The 21,825-nt window shown below is 41.8% G+C and overlaps 1 protein-coding gene across 9 annotated transcripts in view; it reads left to right on the plus strand.

The window, feature by feature from the left end:
* DPF1 (double PHD fingers 1) overlaps positions 1-21,825 on the plus strand; it is a 1,255,311-nt gene that overhangs the window by 792,818 nt on the left and 440,668 nt on the right. For 8 of the 9 annotated variants that reach the window (XM_044080027.1, XM_044079637.1, XM_044079708.1 and 5 more), the window contains one exon: positions 16,657-16,776. The exons of the other annotated variant lie outside the window; for it this stretch is intronic. In XM_044080027.1, the coding sequence (XP_043935962.1) occupies positions 16,657-16,776 (120 nt within the window). The remainder of the gene's footprint in view (positions 1-16,656; positions 16,777-21,825) is intronic. 9 annotated transcript variants of the gene reach the window in all.

Below are 21,825 nucleotides of genomic sequence, written 5' to 3' on the forward strand. Positions count from 1 at the left end.
ATCTGGCAGTCAGACCATGAATATTTATTAGAGTTCATCCAATACCTCAACGACAATAAATCGGGCATTGAATTTGTGGTCAGTACTAATGCACGACAAATTAATTTTTTGGATATCACAGTTACAAGAAACACTGACAATATATTAAGTTCACAGGTGTTTTGCAAACATCCACAGTATAACAACTTACTATTAGCCACCAGTCTGCATCCACAGCACATTATCAAAAACATACCGAAATCACAATTTTTTACGCATTAAGCGAATTTGCTCGAGGGAGGACAGTTTTGATATCCATAAAAGGGACCTCATAGATAGATTACGAGTAAGGGGGTATCAACAGAAGCATATATTATCGGCCAGCAATTGGGCCACCATCCAAGATAGACGAAGCCTCTTGGATTATCAGGACAAATCACAAACCAAAGATAATATTAATAGGCTTATCACTATCTATGGTAGAAATGTGAATGTTATCAGGGACATCATTCATAACAATTGGAACATCCCCCTTGCAAATTTTATTTATTTATTTTACATTTGTTAACCGGGGGTATCTAACTGAGCTGAAAAGGCCCTTTTTCAGCAGAGGCCCGGGGAGAAAAGCTCCACATAGACAAATTACAGATACATTTAGTTATTTGGACATGATCAGTATGCACACAAATTACAAAAGACATGTTTTTACAGTGGTATGCAGCACGTCAACAGTTACAGTGGAGAGAACAAGCAAAAAATATTAATTTAAAAATAAAGGTAATTAATAGATTTGTGGTTTACAGCTGACATTTGGAACATAGGTAGAATACATACATAGTACACACGTACAGTACATACATTGTAGATTAGCCAGTGTTTGTGAGTAAGATTGAAAACTATTATCAAGTACTCTAGGTTTAGTATGTGTACCTTATCCGCTTTCACTAGCCTGGGGAGCAATCATGGCACTGCCAACTTTGCTTGAGATGTTGCCTGATGAGGTTTTGAAAAGAGGCTTTGGATGATGTATTTTGAATGCTAGTGGGGGCAGAGTTCCATTTTTTAGCCACTGAACTACCATATAATGCATCTCCAAAGCTATTGTAGCTGTTGGTGACTTCTAGTAGTAGTTTGCTTGATGTTCTAAGAGGCCTTTTGGCTGAGTGATGTTGTACTAGGTTTTTGAGAGCAGGACACTTATTGGGGAGGTACTAGATCGAATATCAGAGGCAGAGCTGATTGTAGGTTAGGAGGATGGGCAGTTCAAGCCAGTGGAGCTGTCTCAAAGCAGTACAGTGATGAGTTCTATATGAGCAATTTGCAGCAAAGCGGGCAATTCTGTTATAGCAGGCTTCCATTTTGCTTAGTTCAGTTTTGTTGAGATTAGTCAGAATGGGAGATGCATAGAGTAGGGTGGATAGAAGTTGGGACTGAGCATTGGCTGATCTTATGTTGTTGGTAAGAAATGGTTTGATATGGTAGAGTGATCCCAGTTTGGCATGTACTTTTTTAATAGTTAAGTTGAGGTGACTATCAAATTTTAGGTGGGAGTCTATGGTTATTCCCAATAGCTTAGCCTGTGCTACTGGAGCAATTGGAGTAGCAATTGTGGAGTAGATAGTGAATTGACTGTTATCAGTGTTTTTGTTAGAACTGGTTATAATCATAAGCTGAGTTTTCTTTGGATTGAGGATAAGTTGGGCTTTGGTAAGGTAGTTTTCAACATCAGAGAATGCTAGTTGAGTTGTTTGCAGGAGGGTGGGAATGTTTTGTGCAGCACAGATTAAGGTAGTGTCATCTGCATACTGAATGATGGATGCATGCTGTGTGGCGGTATGGAGGTAATTTGTGAAGATTGTGAATAGTAGTGATCCTAAGATAAAACCCTGTGGGACTTCTATAGTTACGTGCACCTGAGGAGAGAGAGAATTTTCCCATTTCACAGCTTGGTACCTGTCAGTTAAGAAGCTTTGGAACCAGGTAAGAGTGGAATTTGATAGGTGATATTGGTTTAGTTTGATGTCCTTCAAGGATGCATCTGCAGTCCTTACATATGGGTTGTCCTGCCTCAGGCAGCCCTTCGGTCGGCCAGATTCCAAAGTCTGGGTCCGGCGTCGGCTAATGTCACCCTTTCCCCGACGTCAGAGCGCCTGGGGTATAAAAGCGTCAGCCGACGCCATCTTCCCCAGTCTTTCTTGCAGCGTGGTGCCTGAAGCAGAAGCAGTTCGCAAGTGCCGGTCGGCCAGCTCCTGTAATTCAGCTACCGAAGACTTCAAAAGCTGAGTACCCCGTTGGGGACTCTTTCTTGCCTCAGCCGATGTCAGATCAAACGCTTAAAGTTAATAATTGCTTAACTTGTGGGAAACAAATACCTCATAAGGATTTCCACTCTTACTGCCTCCCCTGCCTAGGCCCAGACCACGACGTCTCGGTCTGTTCAGCCTGTGCCTCCTTCAATCGACGCACTCTTAGGCATCGGGCGGAGTTTGCAGAGGAATTTTTTGGGGCTAGTTTCTCTTACAATATGCCGTCGGAGACTCCGACCCCTCATTTAACCAAGAAACGGAAGGACAAGGACCGACACACGCGGGCCGTGGTTTCGGCTGAAACCACGGCTAGGCCAACCGTGAGTGTCCCGGTCTCGGCTGAAACCGAGTCCTTGGTACTTCCGACTGTCGAAACCGCTCAACCGACAACCTCGGCCCCGGAGGCCCCTACTGAGTCGGTTATAGAATTTCCTTCAGAAACTGGTGTCCTGGAACCATCCGACACCATTTCTCTAGACAAAACTACACCAGCACGTGGTGCAGCCAGGCCTCCTGCATCCATGTCCATAAAGGCATTCACCAGGGCTAAAGCTGCTAAACAGCCAAAAGCTTTGCCTCCCAGGGCTATTCCTGAGGGACCCACTACAGGTTCACAGATTCTAAGTTTAGCTGAGGACCTTATTTCCTTAATTAGGGGCTCTCAGCCACATCCGGACAGGGGCTCTCAACCTCCTCTAGACAAAAGGCCCAGGGTTGAGCCCTCTGATCCCCACTCCTCAGATGAGGCCTCTGATGGCTCTGCTCTTTCGGATTACCAGGAGGAGGCCTTTTCGGCCTACGAGGATTCTGATGCAGAGGAATCTATCCCCTCGGCCTCCCCTCCTGAAGAGCTGTCCTTTGGGGAGACCCTTTACTCCATGAGAGAGCATTTCAAATGGCAGGGCCAGGAATTCTCTGATTCCAGGAAGAGATTAAGGACTTTTTTGCATTTACCTCAGCATAGACCTTTGGCTATTCCTCCTGTTTTGAATGTCATTGATGATGTGTACTCTGAGTCTAACATAACCCCTGACACTCTTCCTCTGGCTCCTGTCAAACCCGATAGGTACTACATGGTCCAGGACTCACATAATTTCCTTTACAAGGCCCACTCTGCTGATCCAGAAACTATTTCCCAGGGCCCTAAAGGGGTTGCAGCTGCCACTACTAAAAATCCACTCCCCTCTCAAAGGGAGTCCAGGGCTTTAGAGAGATGGGGTAAAAAAGTGTATACTTCTGCTACTCTTTCTTTGAGGGCATTAAATTGTCAATTTCATATGATACAGTACCAAGAGTATTTGTTAGATGAATTGCATAAAAAACTGTCTTCACCTGAACCCCTAGATCGCAAATCACTTCAGGATCTGGTACATAACTCCCAACAGGTTAGCAACCATTTCTTGCAGTGTGGTTATGATGCATTGGAAGCTTCATGTAGGTCAGCAATGACAGGTGCAGTCATACGTAGGCATGCTTGGCTGAAGGAACAATCTCTGCCAGACCATGTTAAAGCAATACTTCTGGATGCTCCACTGGAAAAGCAAAAGCTATTTGGCTCCACTGCTCATGAGGTCTTAAAGAAATTTGAGGAAAAGGCAAAATCTGTACAAACAGTCAAAGATTTTCTCCAAGTCCAACCACCAAGATTCAGCAGAAATTGGCCTTCCAAGAATTGGTCCTTTCCAGACACAGAGAGATTTCAAAGAGGCAAGAACAGGCGTGCCAGAGGTAGAGGGCAAGCTACAGGCTCCTACAGAGGACATCAATGGCAGCCTCCTAACCAGATAGGTAGTGCAGGACCTACAACTGCTGCACAAGGACAGACTCAATGACTTTACCTTGACCCCACCAACCAGGGCTCAATTGGAAGCACCTTTGGGCAGAAAGCTTTCTTTATTCTCAGAAAATTGGCACAGTATTACAAGGGACAAATGGACACTGCAAATAATAGACAAAGGATACAGGTTCCATTTTCACACATTACCAAAAAGAAAAGGCATGCCAGACCTGCCACTGAATCAAAGGGCAGAGGCTTTGAAACAAATCTCCAACCTAATGCAAATGAAAGCTATAGAAAAGGTTCCTCTTTCAGAACAAGGCCAAGGATTTTATTCCAGACTATTCCTTGTTCCAAGAAAAGAAAAACAATGGAGGCCTATTCTCGGCTTGTCCGCACTGAATACTTATCTCATTGTGCCAAAATTCAAAATGCTGACTCTACAGCAACTCCTTCCCATGCTGGGCAAGGGGTCTTGGCTGGTAACTCTAGACCTCAAGGAGGCATACCTGCATGTCCCTATCAGACAAAGTTGCAGAAGACACCTCAGATTTCTTGCAGGTTCAGAGCATTATCAATTCTCAGCATTGCCCTTTGGCTTATCTACTGCGCCCAGAGTATTCACGAAATGCCTGGCATCAGTAATTGCACACTGCAGACTGCAGGGGATTCAAATATACCCATATCTGGACGACTGCCTTATACAAGCGGACAGCCAACAAACTTTGGTAAAACACTTGAATTATGCCATCCGCTTACTTCAGGCCTTGGGATATACAGTCAACATTCACAAATCAAGACTTGTTCCATCCCAAAGAATAACTTTTCTGGGTGCGAATCTAGATACAACCACCCAAATGGCTTTTCTCACAGAAGAAAAACAAAGACAACTACCGGATTACTTCAAAAATCTGACAAGACAAACTCAGCTGACTGCAAGGAAAATCCTGCAGGCCCTGGGTTACATGGCATCTTGCATTCTTCTGATTCCACAAGCAAGGCTGCATATGAGGAAACTACAATGGTACCTAAGGAGTTTATGGACTCAGCACAGTCACAGCTTAGAAACTTTGATACCACTCATTCCATGCCTTCAAAAGAAATTTCTGTGGTGGGCTCAAGCAAGCCAGTCAAATAGGGGTCTGCCCTTCAGCAAACCAATAACCAGCCAAACCATTACAACGGACGCTTCAGACCACGGAAGGGGAGAACACATGGAGGGCAGATGCATTCAAGGACTATGGTTACAAAATGAGCTACGCATGCACATAAACCAAAAGGAAATGCTGGCAGTGATACATGCAATCGAGGCCTTCAAACTCTTTCTGCATCAAGGCCACCTGCTAATAAGGACAGACAACACCACAGTTATGTGGTACATAAACAAGCAAGGAGGTACCCATTCCTACCCTCTTTGCAGACTGGCAATGAATCTTTGGGAACTTTCCCTGAAACTCAGTATAGAGCTGCAATCCCAGTTTGTGCCAGGAAAAGACAATATACTGGCGGACAGCCTAAGCAGAAATATCATGGATGCACACGAATGGATGCTGCACCCAGACATCTTCCTTCAGATAACACAGTCATGGGGGAGGCCAGACATAGATCTTTTTGCCTCCCACCACAATCATCAGCTGAAGAAATTCTGCTCAAGGACATACCACCCACAAGCATGGAAAGTGGACGCCCTCTCTTTCAGCTGGAGAACTCTAACAGTGTATGCATTTCCACCTCTTCCATTAATGACCAAGGTCTTACTGAAGATCAGGACAGAGCAGCCAAAAGTGATTCTGATAGCTCCAGACTGGCCAAGACAGCACTGGTACCCACTGTTAAAGAGCATGTCACGCACGAAACCGTGGCCTCTTCCTCAATGGCCACTTCTTCTGACACAGCACAATTACAAAACTCTGCATTCCAACCTGAAAACCTTGCAGCTAACAGCCTGGAGAATACCTTGACTCCTCCCCAGGATAAGCTATCCAAGAGAGTGAAGGATATCATCATGGAAGCTCGTCGGCCTTCCACAAGAAAGGCATATTCAGCAAAATGGAAAAGATTTTGCACTTGGAGCACCACAAAGGGCCTAGATGCGACAGTGATGAACACAGCACATATCCTGGAATACTTGGCAGAAATGCTCCACAATGGCCTGTCTTACTCTTCCATTAAAATTCATGCTTCAGCAATTTCAGCAGAATACAATACTGATCCACCTGTCTTCTCTCATCCTCTCCTAAGACAGTTTCTAAGAGGAATTAAAAACATCAATCCTCCAAGGAAACCACCAGTGCCTACATGGGACCTTAACTTCATGTTGGAAAAACTAACACTGCCTCCCTTTGAACCAGCAGCATCTTCAGAACTACAGTTCCTGTCTTGGAAGACTGCCTTCCTTCTGGCCATAACCTCAGCAAGAAGAGTATCTGAGTTGCAGGCCCTCACGGCAGTACAACCATTTCTTATTTTTCATCAGGACAGAGTCTCATTGAGAACCAATCCTTCATTCATGCCAAAGGTGGTATCCAGGGTCTCATTGAACCAAGCTATTCACCTGCCTACCTTCTTTCCAAATCCACAAAACAAAGGGGAGAAACTTCTGCATACCCTGGACATTCACAGACAGTTGCGCTACTACTTGGACAGAACTAAAACTTACAGAAAAACTGACCAGCTGTTTGTAGCATATGCTGCTGGTGCACAAGGAAAAGCAATTTCCAAACAGACAATTTCAAAATGGATAGGGAATTGCATTCAATTTTGTTACTCCTTTCATGGCAAAACTGTGCCAGCTAACGTTAGACCTCATTCCACCAGAGCCACAGCCACCTCCACAGCCTTCTTAAGAGGGGTGGCTACCAAGGACATTTTAGAAGCTGCTACATGGAGCTCCATGCATACATTTTCCAAGCATTACAACTTACCCTTATACTCCAGATCCAGAGCAGGCTTTGCTACGGCAGTTCTGCAGGGCATTTTAGCTACACCATCCTGTTCTTAGATCCTACCACCCCCACATTGGCTATGGTATTCTACCCATATGTAAGGACTGCAGATGCATCCTTGAAGGACATAGTACAGTTTTGTACCTACCATAAATGTAGATGTCCGATAGGTATGCATCGGCAGTCAGGTTTACCCTCCCTCCTTCCCCTCTGTGGTATTCCTTGGGTACTTATCCCTCTCATAGCTAGCTGCAGTTATCTATTATGGTGTATTTGTTTTATGTTTCTGTACATGTTTGGATTTTATTGCATCTCTCCAAATTTAGCCTTCCTTAGAGGGCACCTGGCATCTGGGGCAAGAAAAACTGAGGAAGATGGCGTTGGCTGACGCTTTTATACCCCAGGCGCTCTGACATCGGGGAAAGGGCGACATCAGCCGACGCCGGACCCAGACTTTGGAATCCGGCCGACCGAAGGGCTGCCTGAGGCAGGACAACCCATATGTAAGGACTGCAGATGCATACCTATCGGACATCTACATTTATGGTAGGTACAAAACTGTACTTTTAGCAGGATTTGGTGCAAGACTGTGTCAAATGATTTGGACATATCCAAAAAAAAAAGAGTTGACACCTGCAGGCCTTCATTTTTGAGATGGTTTAATGTGTCTGTGAAGCAGAAGAGGGCTGTAGTGGTGCTATGGGCAGGGCTGAAACCATGCTGAGTAGGTGACAGGATGTTGCTGTCTAGGAGATATTTTGGCATCTGGGTATGGATGCATTTTTCTAGGATTTTGGCCAGGGGGGAGAGTAAAGCAATGGGTCTGTAGTTATTAAGTTCAGTGGAGGTCCCCCCCTTTATGTATGGGTGTAACATAGGATATTTTCCAGAGTTTGGGCACATAGTTTTTAACAATTGATCTGTTTATGAGAGTGGAGATTGGGATAGCAATAGCATCTGCTGTGAGTTTCAGAAAATAGCTGGGGAGTAGGTCGGCTGCTGTTGATGAGGTTTTTAGTTTGGAGAGCATGCTTTTGATTGAAGTGGTGGAAACTGTTTTGAGGGTAAAGCTTGTATTAGTGTTATTTGTGTTGGGGGGATAGTGAGGAAGGAACTGTCATGTGATACTAAGGATAGAATTGAGTTCACAAAGTGGGAGTTGAATTGTGTTTCGATGGGAACTTCCGTGTCAGGGGTGGTTGGTTTTGGGGGTAGCCTTTTGGGTGGATTTTAGTAGCTGGTTTACATTTTTCCAAAATTATTGGGGGTTGTGTTGGTATTTAGTTTGTAATGTTGTGTAGTAGGATTTTTTTGTCCAGCCTAATGCATTTTTTGCACGGTTGCGCAGTTCTTGGTACTTAGTTAGGCTTTGTGTTTCTTTGTGTTTTTGATAGTAAAGCCAGGCAGTGTCTCTGGACTTGAGGATTTGTTTGGTTTCTTTACTGAGCCAGGGGTTTGTAGAGGTTCTAACCTTGATTTTGCGCAATTGAGCGACATTGTCTAGGTGTTGTAGAAATGTTTTATTGAAATATGCTACAGCCTGGTCAAGTGGGGGGGGGGGGTTAGGGAGGTCCAGTCACAGTTACAAAGTAAAGTATTGAGGACCTCAGGAGATAATTTTTTTGTGTTTCTAGTGGATATATAGTTAGTGGTTTTGCATATGCTTGTTCTACTATGTATAAAGTATATTATATTGTGGTCACTTAAGGTATCTGGGAGTCTGCCTACATGGGGGTACAATGTGGGATTGTTAGTTAGAAGGATAGATTCCCTTTTAGATTTTTTTTATCACATCTAGTTGGAATTTGGACTAGCTGCTGGTAGCCATGGAGATTTGTTAGATTACCTGGTGGTTCTGATATGCAGGTGAACCAATCTAGGTTGAAATCCCCCAAAATAAGGGTTTCTTGTGAGTATGTGGAAGAACACCAGGATAAGAAGTCTTCAAGGCTAGCAGGTGTATTACCAGGTGGAATATAGATCACAGTTGTGGTGATGACCTTTTTAGGGTGAAGTTGAAGTTGTGAGATAAGTATGTCCCAATTATTGGGGGAGGGGTAGGAGTTTGGTAATTGACATACAGTTAAGTTGGACTTGTACAGTAAGGCAGTTCCACCCCCTTTACGAGGTGGTCTGTCTTGTCTAATGATATTGTAGCCGGTAGGGAGAACTTCTGAGTTAGCTATGTTTTTATTTAGCCAGGTTTCTGTTAAAGCAACTATGTCTGGGGAGTAGTGTGCTATTGTGGCCTGGAGTTCAGGTATTTTATTTTTGATACTTCAAATATTAATATTTAGCATTAAAAGATGGTTGGTTTTGCTGCTGTTGTTGATTTGCCCAGGGATGAAGATAGTGGGGGTGTTATGTTCTGACATTTGTGTAGGAGCAGTTTGTGTTGGACTGGATGGATTTGGGCCTGGGTTGGGGTGGATATCCCCACTTATGGTGAGCCTGGTGTTATAATGGTGATACAGATGTTGGAGTTTGGTCAGGAGTGTGAGAAAATATTGTGTTTTTTTGGAAAAGGAATGAGAGCATATGTGTTTAGTTTGAATTGGTCTATTATATAGTTCTTGAACAATTGTGGGCAGATATTATTATAATGTGTGTCTGTATATGAGAGTGCATAATGTAGTGTTGTGCTACTAAGTTTAGGGATATTTTTAGAGTGATAACTTGTTGTGTTATAAAGAATTATGAGAAGACAGACTAGACTTAGTTGTGTGATAGTCATGGTTATAAAGTTAAAGTTGGTACTAGGTGGGGGTCTGAATAGGAATTATAGGGTTGCACTATATGTGGGTGATGTAAACATGCCTAGTGGGAATGAGAGTGATTGGGAGTGTTTTGTGTGAAGTAAGTTGGTGTGGTATAATGTGATCTGACTTGAGGAGATGTGATTGGTAGAGGTGATGTGAGGGTGAGCTGTGGGTGTGGCTGTGATTACTATAAATGTAGAGGTAGTGGGGGTGGGAGGGAATAGGAGGCAGGGGAGTGGAGAGAGCCCGAGCATTAGTAAGGATGAACGGAGCGGGGCAGAGCCCACCAAGACAAGAGTAAAATGTAAGTATAACTTTACAAATCTGAACACTTTAAACAAATTCCTGAGGTCTAATGGCGTACCAGCAAGCAGAATGCAATTACTGAAGAGCACTTGTGTCCTGGTGGAAGACTAGAAATTTAAAGATGGCTCCATGCTCAGCAGCATTCTAATATAGACTTAGTACTGGGGGAGGGAGATAGCACAAGGGGTGTAAAGCAGGTGGAATGCAATCAGTAGAAAACTATCAGTGAAGGCCTCAGAGGGGGTAAGAAATAATTCAAACTACCTGTAAAGTGAAGGAGAGAAGAGACAGCAAACTTTATTAAGGTTGTGAGTGTGCCTTCACATTGACTTGCTGATTAGTAACCAGTTTGTGCACAAATTAGAGTAGGGAAATACATTAGCAATGAAGGGGAATGTATAGAGATGCAAATAAAGAGGTGGGCCTCCAAGTGATGCAAACTAAGGCAGAAAGCACTGAGAGGGCTGCTTGATGGTTAATTTATTCACAGGGATCTGAATTAAATGTATACTGTCTATTGGACAGTTAGGATTACTGCACTAGCTGGGGGGGGGGGGAGGACACAAGGCTACAAAAGTCAGTTTTATTAGCACGCTGAGAACTACTAAGAAATACTGCTACTGTAATAGCTTCACTCTCATAAACATACAAGTAGAATGCCTGGGTGGACTGGCCCTGCTCTTGAGGCTCAAAATGTATATCCTTGTGTAGTTTTGCAGTACTGATTCCTTCTTATACTGTATGGGTGGAGTGGTAGCCTCAGACTGCAGATTTGCTTGAGTGTGCTCAGCAAGCAGAATGCAATTGCTGAAGAGCACTTGTGTCCTGGTGGGAGACTAGAAATTTAAAGATGAGGATTTGTGCAAATTTTTGACTCCCAGGTGTTCCTTTTCCTATCCTAGGGGACATACATTAGGGTTTAATTTCAATCATTTTAAGGGGCAGCTTCACTGGACATTTGGGACGCTAACTTACTCCTGTGGGTGATAAATTGATTGGATCCTTCCCTTGTGGTCACTGCTCTTCTTGCCAGTACATGCTGAAATCTAAACAATTTTCCAGTAGGAAACCAGCAAAGTTTATGATATTCAGTTTTTTGCCAGCTGTGGCACCAATTGGCTGGTATATTTAGCTACTTGCTCCTGTTCTTTCCTTCATGTAGGACAAACATCTAGACCATTACGTATACATATGTCCGAACATCTCAGCGACATTCAGAATAAGTGCACTTCCAGTGCACTATATAAACATACGTTAATCCACACTACAGCCAGATTTAATTTTATGGTCATTGACAAAATCCAGGGGGATAGGTCCAATAAGTTAGCGTGGCATGCCCTTTTAAACAAAAAAGAAAAAACTTGGACAGTTAGGCTGGGAGGTTTGTTTAACCCTAGCCTTAATGATCATTTATTTATAATTCATTGCTGGGCTTTCAGCCTTATAATGGTGTTGTTGCTTTAAATTTTGTAATTGTTTAATTAATTAAGGTATATAATTATGTCAAAATGGTTTGTTTGCTTATCACTGAAGAAGGCAGGTTGCTGAAACCAGTCTGATAAGTGTGTTTTTTTCGGTGTAGCCATAATAAAATATACTTTCTACTCTTTGGGTGCTGGCCTCTTTTGTTGGAAATAGAGTTAATAATGGCCCTTCGTGTTGGACTGGACTTCTGAGAAGTAGATACCAAACAGGAGAGGACCCAGGACCAATCCCTGTGGTACTCCACTCCAGGTAAAGGATGTTGCTACCTCTATTGGGGCTAAGAACAAGCTGGTCCATGGCATTGGAATTAATGAATTCCAGGAAACGTTGAGCAAGTGTATTGGTACACGAGTAGTTTACCCAGTTAACGGAGAGGTAGTTGAAGTCACCCAGTATGAGTGTGTTAGGCTGGACCCTAACATTCTCCAGGGTACTTAGGAATGTGGAGTGAGTGTCTTGGGACATGGTTGGGTACCTATAACAGGCTACAACCTGAATCTCTGTCTTACCCAGTGTTAGCTGCACCTGAAGTATCTGTGATGCATTATGTTGGGCTACCAGTCTGGAGGTGTGTGGATCCTTTATGAATATGGAAACACCACCACCTTTGGGGGATTCTGTCCAATATCTGGGGCTGAAAGTTGTGGAATGAATTATAGCCTGATAGTGCAGGTGTGCTTTCTGCCATGAACCAGGTCTCTGCTACAGCACAAATGTCGATGTTCTCCATTTTAAGGAGTGCTTCAAGCTAGTGCATTTTGAGATTTAGGCTTCTAGCGTTGTGCAGCATGACCCTCAGATTGCATTTGTTTGTAGCTGTTACAGTGGTAATTTGGTCTTTGGAACACCGCCTAAAAAAAGCACTATAGGGGTGGCAAGAGCCTTGACCAGTATCCAGAAGCCCAGGGGTGACAGATGCAGGCCATCTCTGGCACGGCATCGAGGTCTGTCAATCATGTCGTCCCAGACAGACAGATACTGGATCCCTTTAGAATGACACTAGAAACTTAGCCAATTGTTGAAATCAATAATTTTCTGCTTGTACTGTGGTATCATTCTGGGTGATGGTAGAATGCCGCTCAGGGCTAGGGTCGTACCCGCCTGGGCTACATAATCCGAGAGCTCCTCCATGTCTCTTTTATTGTTGTCCAGGGAGGTACATCTCAGGTTATTCACACCCACATGTACAATGACAAAGTCATATTTGTACCTGTTGTTGAGGGACCCGAGTGCGTGCTTTATATGTCAGATCCTGGCACCTGACAGGCAGCTGACTGTTACGTTCTCCTTATTCAAACTAGTGAGTGGGCCATCACTGTGCCTCATTATGGAGTCACCTATGACTAGTGTGCTGGGCATGCTGTTTTGCCTTAGGGGCTTTGGTTGAATGGCACACTGTTTAGGAGAGTTATGTGTCTCGTGATTAGTGTTGTTTTGGTGGTTGAGTGCGTTTCTGCCTTGGAGGTCTCTGCTGTTTGGGTAGATTTTTATTGAGAGCCTCCACGAAGGTAGGTATGTGGTTTGTGTTTTTATGTGAAGGCAGTGCTTTTGTGTATTCTGGAAGGCTATGTGTTTCATATGGTGTGGTGCAAGTGTTGACCTTCTCTTCTTGACCAGATATTCCGGTCTTGTTTGTTTTGTATTTTTTGTATTGTAAAATTTTCCATAGCTGGATGCTTTCACCTGTATTTCTCTTCAAATATCTCTGGTGCTGCTTTTTTGTATTGATTAGTTTTGCTTTCTCCTTTGCATAAATATTGCACCAGATTAAATCTTTTTCTTTCCCGTGTGCATATTTATTCAGATATCTCCCATTCCACCTTTTTCCCCTTACTTTGGGGACTCATTGTTCCATCGTGCTGTGATATAATTTGTGTTAGATTTTCTATGCTAAATCTTTCACTTCACAGGTATTCCACAACTTCAGCTTATATTTAACTTCTACTTTATTAATCTTCTGTTTTATGTTCTTTCTTTGTGGCCTTACTTTTTGTAATGTGAAATTTTCCATATCTGGTTGCCTTTGCCTGTATTTCTTTTCAAAGATCTTTGGGGCTACTTTTTTATATTAATCAGTTTGGCTTTCTCCTTTGCATAAATATTGCACCATATCAGATCTCTGTTTTTGCCATGTCCATGTTTTTTTATATCTTTCAAAAATCTCTAGGTTTTGTTCTTTACATTTTTTCACTTCCTCAGTCACTTATTTTTCCAAGTGGACCAAGGTTTCATGGTCTATATAATGTATTAATGAACAAAAATTTGCATTTGAGAATTTTGACAGTTTTTTCTTGTGTGTATTTTTGTTTCTTCTAATTTCTCTCTTAATCTTTTTGAATATATTCTATCCAGAAATTCTGGGCCTCTAGCATAATAGTAGCAATATATAATTTCTTTTGTATTCTCAATAGTCCACTCTATCATCTTTATGACTTTTTTCACTGTCACATTTTGTGTTTTTTGTGAACTACTACTTCCTTCTACAATGGAGGTGGGAGTGTAACCTCCCCCTGGGCCTGGCCTAACCCGATTGTAGGAATGTTTCTGTCTCTTGAGGATTCTACACTGTCATTTTTTCCAGTCTTGACACCAGTGCACCTACCAGGACTGGGCACTTTTTTATTCTGAGACTCGTGAATCAAGCTGTATTTTTTATTTTGTAACCTTCTTCTGCCCATGATATATGCTATATAAAATACAGTCTATATATCAGTGTCGTCTTGGTGAGATTTTGTAAAAACAGGGTCCAGCTCATGAAGGTACTCACCAAGACTTGGGGATGAATTCAATTCCAGCAATACTACTCTCCTTTCCTTGCTGATTTTATCATCATTCCATTTGGACATTACCTGTGCGTGCATTTTGCCAAGTGGGTACATACTGCCCTCCCATCTGTAGCTACCTGCTTAGTATCCAGTCATCACATGTTCTGTCCCCATATGCAGGAGTATGGCTTTTAAGTATGTTGCTGTACATATTCTTGCTGCCTGCTCCCACTAATATGTGTAGGTGTTTTATGTACACTTTACCAAAGGGGGTACATTTTATCTATATGCACCATGCTTTATCTTAATTTACCCTGGTCATAACACACATTACCTGACTGCAATATATGCTACGGTATTAAACTTATGTTACCGAGGAGTGAAGCCTGAGGCAGTAACTTCTACCTTGAATATTTTCTGTAACCATGGACACCCAATTTCTTTTCTATGCCTGTGGGTTACTATCATATTACCTACATTAGTGTGACATTAGTTTACTGAAGACATTTGAGTTTGGGAGCAAGCTACCTTCTGCTACACTGTTGAGTCCCTAATTAGTTCCTCCAGTCAAAGGAAGTCATAGTGCCATTGTACTCATCCCTCATCAGGCCAGTAGTCAAGTACATTGCTCCCTTCTGCATGTACCTAACCAGGCTCTTACACCAGCTGGAGTGGCAGCAGAGGTTTCTCACTGAAATAATGCAAAGTGTAAGACACATGACTAAATTCCTTATCCCTTTACTCTGTCTCCTATCATTTATTGAGAGAGGACTTATGCCTGACCTGCAAGGCATTCTCTGCTTCATTCCTGATGAAAGTGATACATTTTTAAAAGAATAATTATAGGAGAGTTACACATTCCATGGACCTGAACCTTATTTGTGACTGTAACAGAACTTGCTGAAGAGACAGATTTGTATCCCAAAAGCTACCTCATCTATGGAACAAACTTCCAGCTTAGTAAAACAAAGCCCAGCTCTCATTCTTTTCAAAAAGAATTTGGATCCATGGATGGGGAACCATAAATTCACTCCTGGGGTACTGCCTATGTCCCTTATGGACAGAGGCAGTCTGTAAAATGATTCAAGGCTCCAGCACCCAAATACCCACTAAACTGATACTAACCCATCCCATATCTGGGGAATTAAGATACAATATTTTCATATCCTGGCTATAATTAGCTACGCTTGTGAAGGCTGTTGTGCCATTAGCCTAGTAATCACCGAAGAACCTATGAACCTATCTTTGGATGCTTGTACCCTTATATCTTTGTTACCTCTGCCTGCCTGTAACTCTTATGTCTTGCTGCCTGCATGTTAATGTGCTATTATGGTTTGTTTATTTTTATTATTTTGCTATTGCTGGGCACTTGGGTTGCCATATGGAGATTTATGCACATTGTTTGCATGGGCACCACTGTTCTGTAATGGGCTGACCACAATATACCTATTCCTTACTTTGCAGTCTTTGTCATTTGAGGGGCTCACACTTGATAGCTCTGAAGGAAAGTTTACTGCTTTTGTGTTCTTTTATAGCCAAGGGTTCCTGCGTATTCGCTGGTCAATGCCAAGGTGTATTTGCAGCACTTTGGGTTGGTTTCCATGTTTTGTGGCTGTACACATACAAGATAACGTTCTGCTCTTGCTACTGCATGCTTTGCTCACATTTTTGGGGAGGTATTTGGACCACTGCATAAGCACTGATACATATTTTGTATTTCACAATTGAAGCACTCACAGTTGTGACATATAAAGTGCTGATAGGGAGCCTGATTTGACACCAGTTTCTCTTAATTTGGTAAAAGTATGTCATCTTGCATAAGTGGCATACTTGGGAGATCTAGGCAGTTGAAAAAAACAGTTTTCCTTTAAGCTGCACTTTGAAATCTTTGGTAATGGAAGACTGACTGACTGTAGTGATGTAAGTTACTCTTGTAAGCACATTCATATCTTCCAGGTGATTAGGGGCAGTCACAAATTTTTGAGGACAACAACTGACCAAGGTGCTGTAATAATAACTTGTGTAGCATCATACACACATCACAGTATTACCTCAATCATTGCAAAGCATAATGATAAAACACAGTGTAATGCACTACAGAGTTCTGTTGTCTTTAACTTGTACAACAACCTTATTAAGAAAGAAATACTCTTGAATTTAAATAACAATGTAGGCTTTCTAATGAAGAACCCAAAAGAAATATTGTCAAAGTTTAACTCTGCTTAAAAATTGTAGTCATCTTAAAGGGCCGTAGACTGCAGTAGTGATTGTACCTAAGTAATAAACACTTGATAGTTCTGAAAGAAAGTTTGCTGCTTTTGTGTTGTTTTATAGCCAAGAAAGCACCTGATGGAACAATTATTCCCAGTGGCTACTGTGATTTCTGTCTGGGTGGCTCTAAGAAGACAGGCTGTCCTGAGGACCTGATCTCCTGTGCTGACTGTGGACGCTCTGGTAAGCCCCTAGCTGTTTGGCACAAAAGAGACTTCGGTAAAGAAACGAGGAAGCTAACACAATTTGCACAATACATTTAAACCCTACAATCTCATTTTTAACTTTCATTCTTTGATAGCTGGCAGTGGTGTGTTGTTTCCCTATAGCACAAGCAAAATCATTTTAGTACATATTCATAAACTGTGCAGGAAGGATTGGACTGAAGCACACTATATACTTACAAGCAAACGTGAATTGAAGAAATAACAGAAAAACAGAACAAATGTGTCAGTCTTCCAACACTGATTCCATTCATGTGCTCTATTATTTTAACACAGCATTTGGCACAAACCTTGCACTGTATTTACTAGGCTCATATAATGACACAATGTTCGACCACTTTTTAGCAATATACTCTGTACAGGAACACACAGAATAGTTTATATGTTACAGATGAAATACAGTTGCCTATCTACAGGATGAAAAATTGTATAATTTCATCTACTGTTAATATCCTCAGTATAATCCGCATTGAAAAGTAGTCCATAGCATCTTATTGTTGAAGGATACAGTTAGCATTTTGACTAAAATATGTAGAATTATATTGTATTATATTATTAGAGTAATCCACTTCTAAAGAAAGGACAAATGTTTCTATGGAAGAAAATGTATTGCTTCACACTGTATATTAAAGTTTATACTATTTTGTTTTGTTACATTTCAAATTGCATTATTACTAGGAACTCATAGTGATAAACAAGCCAGATCCATCTCTAGGTTACCTAGGCAGTTGCCTAGGGCCCTCTGGCTTGAGGGTGGTGGTACTGGCAGCTGCCACAACATTTAATTGTTAATTAAACAATTAAAAACATATTTTCATTAAGGACACACCCTGCATGTGGGTGCATCTTTAGTAAGACACATGCACAGCAATGGACAAGATTTAAACAGTTGAAAGTTCCTATTTCCCAAACACACTTTTGAACTTCACATCCATTCATGAATGTTTGTCACGCACACATTGGACTGCTCTCATCCTTTTGGAATGGAACACATATTGAACTGGAACTGCTACTGCTTTGATTTCAGTTTCAAACACATAGAGTGCTGCCATAGTGTGTGTGTGTGTGTGTGTGTGTGTGTGTGTGTGTGTGTGTGTGTGTGTGTGTGTGTGTGTGTCTGTGTCTGTGTCTGTGTTAAATGCCGTAGTTGGGGATGGCAGGTTACTTAATTAGCTCGCTTAGGCTCAAACCCTGTACCTCAGCTACAGGAGACTAGAGCCTTAATCCCCTACATCAACTGCCAGGGTGCTCACTTAGTCCTCAGAGTTGATCGAAATATGCTGAAATGGTAATTGTGTCTTTTATTGGTTCAATGCATTTTATCTCCTGCAGCTTCTTGTTTTCTTCTTCAGTACTACTCCCCCACTACTTAACATCTATAAAATACAAACTCATGTACTTAATTATGCTACCGCTCAGCTTATCCTTTTATTTATTTATTTTATTTTATTTATTTTACATTTGTTTACCGGGAAAGTCCAACTGGACACAGGTCCATTTTCAGCGGAGGCCTGGGGAGAAAAGCTCCACATTACAATACATTGCACGAGAGTAAAATGAAGTAGACCATACATACATATGGCATATATACACATCAGGACAACATGCTAGTGATTAACAAACATACATATAGCATATATGCACACAACAGGACATCATGCTAGTGATTAACATTTCTTACAGTAGACAATCAGAGCTTCAGAGGTACATTTCTTTTTCTTTTGCAGTTATAAGTTTTGTAAGGTAAATGTACACGGGTTTGGAAGCTTTCATGGGAGAAACTGTTTATACATAGCTGTACCCTGACAAATTCTCTTGGTATGGATTAGCCTGGTGAGTGGCATGAGCTTAGCCAGTTACTTAGATAGTGGGTTTTCTTGAATTGACAAAAGGAGGTGGTAGAAGTTATTTGGCTTGGTAGTGTGTTCTAGGTTTTGGAAATGGTGTTGTCAAAGAAGGACTTACCAGCTTTGTTTTTATGTTTGATGACAGTTATGAGGTTCTGGTTACTAGATCTTAAGGGTCTAGAGGGAATGTGGGGCTGACTTAGGTGCTGAAGTGCTGGAGTTATCTCAGGAAGGTAATAGAGTTTGTGCACTATAGAGAGTTGATTGAGTAGAAGTATATGAGGCAACTCAAGCCATTTGAGTTGCTTAAGGGATAGACAGTGGTGGGACCTATAAGAGGCTTCAGTAGCAAACTTGGCAATCTTGTTGTAGCAAGATTCCATTTTATTTACATCAGTTTGGCGAAGATTGGTCAAGATGGGAGAGGCATAGAGGAGGGTGGATAGAAGAAGAGTCCTTGTGATGTTTACTTTGGTGCGTTTTGCCATAAACTGTTTGTTGCTGTAGAGGAGACCAAGTTTTTTATTAACTTTCTTAATGGTTTGTGCTATGTGGATGTCGAACCTCAGGTTATTGTCTATTTCTACGCCTAGCAGTTTAGTGTGTGTGTGTGTGTGTGTGTGTGTGTGTGGTTGGACTGATTTGAATGTTTTCTTTGGAGCTAATGGTGAAATTATTATTTAGGGGAGGAGATCTGCTAGGGCTGAAAAGAATTAGTTTTTTTTTTTTTGGGGGGGGGTTAAGAAGACGTTTTATGTTAGTGAACCAAGTTTCGGCTAGGGTGAAGTTATTTTGGGTAAGGGTTTGCAGTTCACTAAGGGTAGGGGCAGCACATATGAGGGCAGTGTCCTCTGCATATTGTACTATTGAGGCAGTGGGAGAGGATGAAGAGATCTGATTTATAAATAGAGAGAACAGCAATGGGCCAAGGATCCTTGAGGGACTCCTGTGGTTACTGGTAACAGAGGGAACAATTGGTCCTGCCATAGGACTGCTTGCTGACGGGCAGATAAGTAGCTGTTGAACCATGATATAGAGGAGGGACTTATATTTAGGGTGGATAGGGCATCAAGAAACAGACTGTGGTTTACCATGTCAAAGGCTTTTGATGGGTCTAAGAATATGGAAGAAACAAATAGACCCTTGTTTCTGTGGTGGTCAACCATGTTGTTGAATGATAGTAGTGCTGTTGTGGTGCTATGGGAAGGTCTAAAGCCATGCTGGGATATGGAGAGTAGGTTGTTATTCTGGAGGTACTGTATTAGTTGAGTATGAACAACTCTTTCTAATATTTTGGATAAAGGTGATAGGATTGCTATTGGGCAATATTTGGTGAGCTCTAAGGAGTTACCTTCTTTGTGCAGTGGAATTATATATGATATTTTCCATGAGGTGGGGGCTTTGCATTCTGAGAGAGATCTGTTTATGAGAGTAGAGACAAGATAGGCTATAACTTCAGCTGAGATCTGAAGGAAGTCTGCTGGCAGCTTATCAGCTGCTAGAGTGGTTGGTTTAAGTTTACCAAGGAGTTTAGTTATTGATTTGGTGGATACAGAGTACAGGTGAAAACTGGGGCTATTGTTTTGTATATTGGGATGGGTTGGGGTAGTTATTGGTGTGGGGCTGCTAGTACTATTTTGGGCATTGGCAAGGGTCTGGACTGTTTCGGTAAAGAATTTGTTAAACTGAGTAGAAATTTTTCATGGTTATTTGGAAGCACAGAGGTTGGAGTCGTGGACTTTCCTGGATGCAGTATACCATTTATATTTACAGAATTTTTGTGGGTTGTGAGCATATTTTCTTGCATGCTTATATAGTAGCTGTATTTGTCTAGTTTGATTTGTTTTTTTGGCTTTGTTATGGAGTTCTATATAGTAGTGGTTTTGCTTTTCTCCTATTGAATCCAGGCCTTGTCCCTTTCTTTCATTATAGTTTTAGTATCTTTTTGTAGCCATGGGGCATAGTTAGATTTTATTCTAATGGTTCTAGGGTGGGCATGATGGTTTAAGATTTTTATGAAGGTTGTGTTAAAGTACTCAACGGCATCGTCTAGAGGTAAATGTTTTAGGAGGATCCAGTTACAGCTTTTTAGAGTATTGATTCTAACTACTCTGAGGATAGGTTGGTTAATGGTTTGGGATCTGTTCCTAATTAGGTAGGTTGGATGATGGTCACTTAGGTATCTGGAAGACAACCAGATTGCTGTGCAAGAGTGGGGTCAGATACCAGGATCCAGTCTAAGATGGACTAGCATTTCAAAGTTTTGCCAATTCGAGTGGGGGTGGTTATAGTTTGGGTAAACCTGTGGAGGTTTATGAAGGCAGAGGGGTTATGGCTGGAGCAGTGAAGCCAGTCATTATTGAAATCTCCTAATAGTATGGTTTCATGTGGAAGGGAGCTGGAGGTCCAATTAAGCAAGCTTTCCATTACAGTGGTGATATTGTCTGGTGGTATATAGCCACTTGCAATAATTACATTTGTTGGAACTTATTTTTATTTTGGCAATGATTAGTTCTACATCTTTGAATTCATGGGCATTGTAATCTAGTTGTTGTAAGCAGGATGATTTTGGAATAATATTGCAACACCTCTGCCCTTTTTCTCTGATCTGTCTCTTCAGATAATGTTGTAACCCAGGGCAGTAATGTCATTATTTTGATGTTGTGGTTTGAGCCATGTTTCAGTTAACACAGTGATATCTGGTTTCTATAGAACTAGTAGGGCATGAAGGTCATGAATTTTGTTAAGTATACTTCTTGTATTAATGTTTAAGAAGAGGAGAGCTGAGGTAGGTCTGTGGTGTAGGGGATTTAGCTGATTTAAGTTTGGGCTGATTGATGTTTTGGGTCCTGGATTAGGATGTATATCACCACTGCAAGTGAGTTTATCGAGTAGGTGTAGATAGAGTTTGGTCAATTTGTGAATTCTTTTAGTTTGTCTTTGAGAAGAGAGGGGGTTAGCTTTGATTTTCAGTTTAATGCAGGAGTAAGAGAAGGGAAGGGGGAGGTAAGGTCACATGGCAATACAGGGAAGTTTTCTAGTTTGGTGGTGTTGGATGTGGAATCAGTTTGCCAAGGGGATGGGGTGTGGTTATGAAGCTGAGTGTGGTAGGAGGACAGGATGTAAAGTAGGAGTAGGTGAGGATTATTAATGGGTAGAAT

Source organism: Protopterus annectens, chromosome 1.part0, assembly GCF_019279795.1.
Source record: "Protopterus annectens isolate FY-2018-M chromosome 1.part0, PAN1.0, whole genome shotgun sequence".
Classification (NCBI taxonomy): Eukaryota; Metazoa; Chordata; order Ceratodontiformes; family Protopteridae; genus Protopterus; species Protopterus annectens.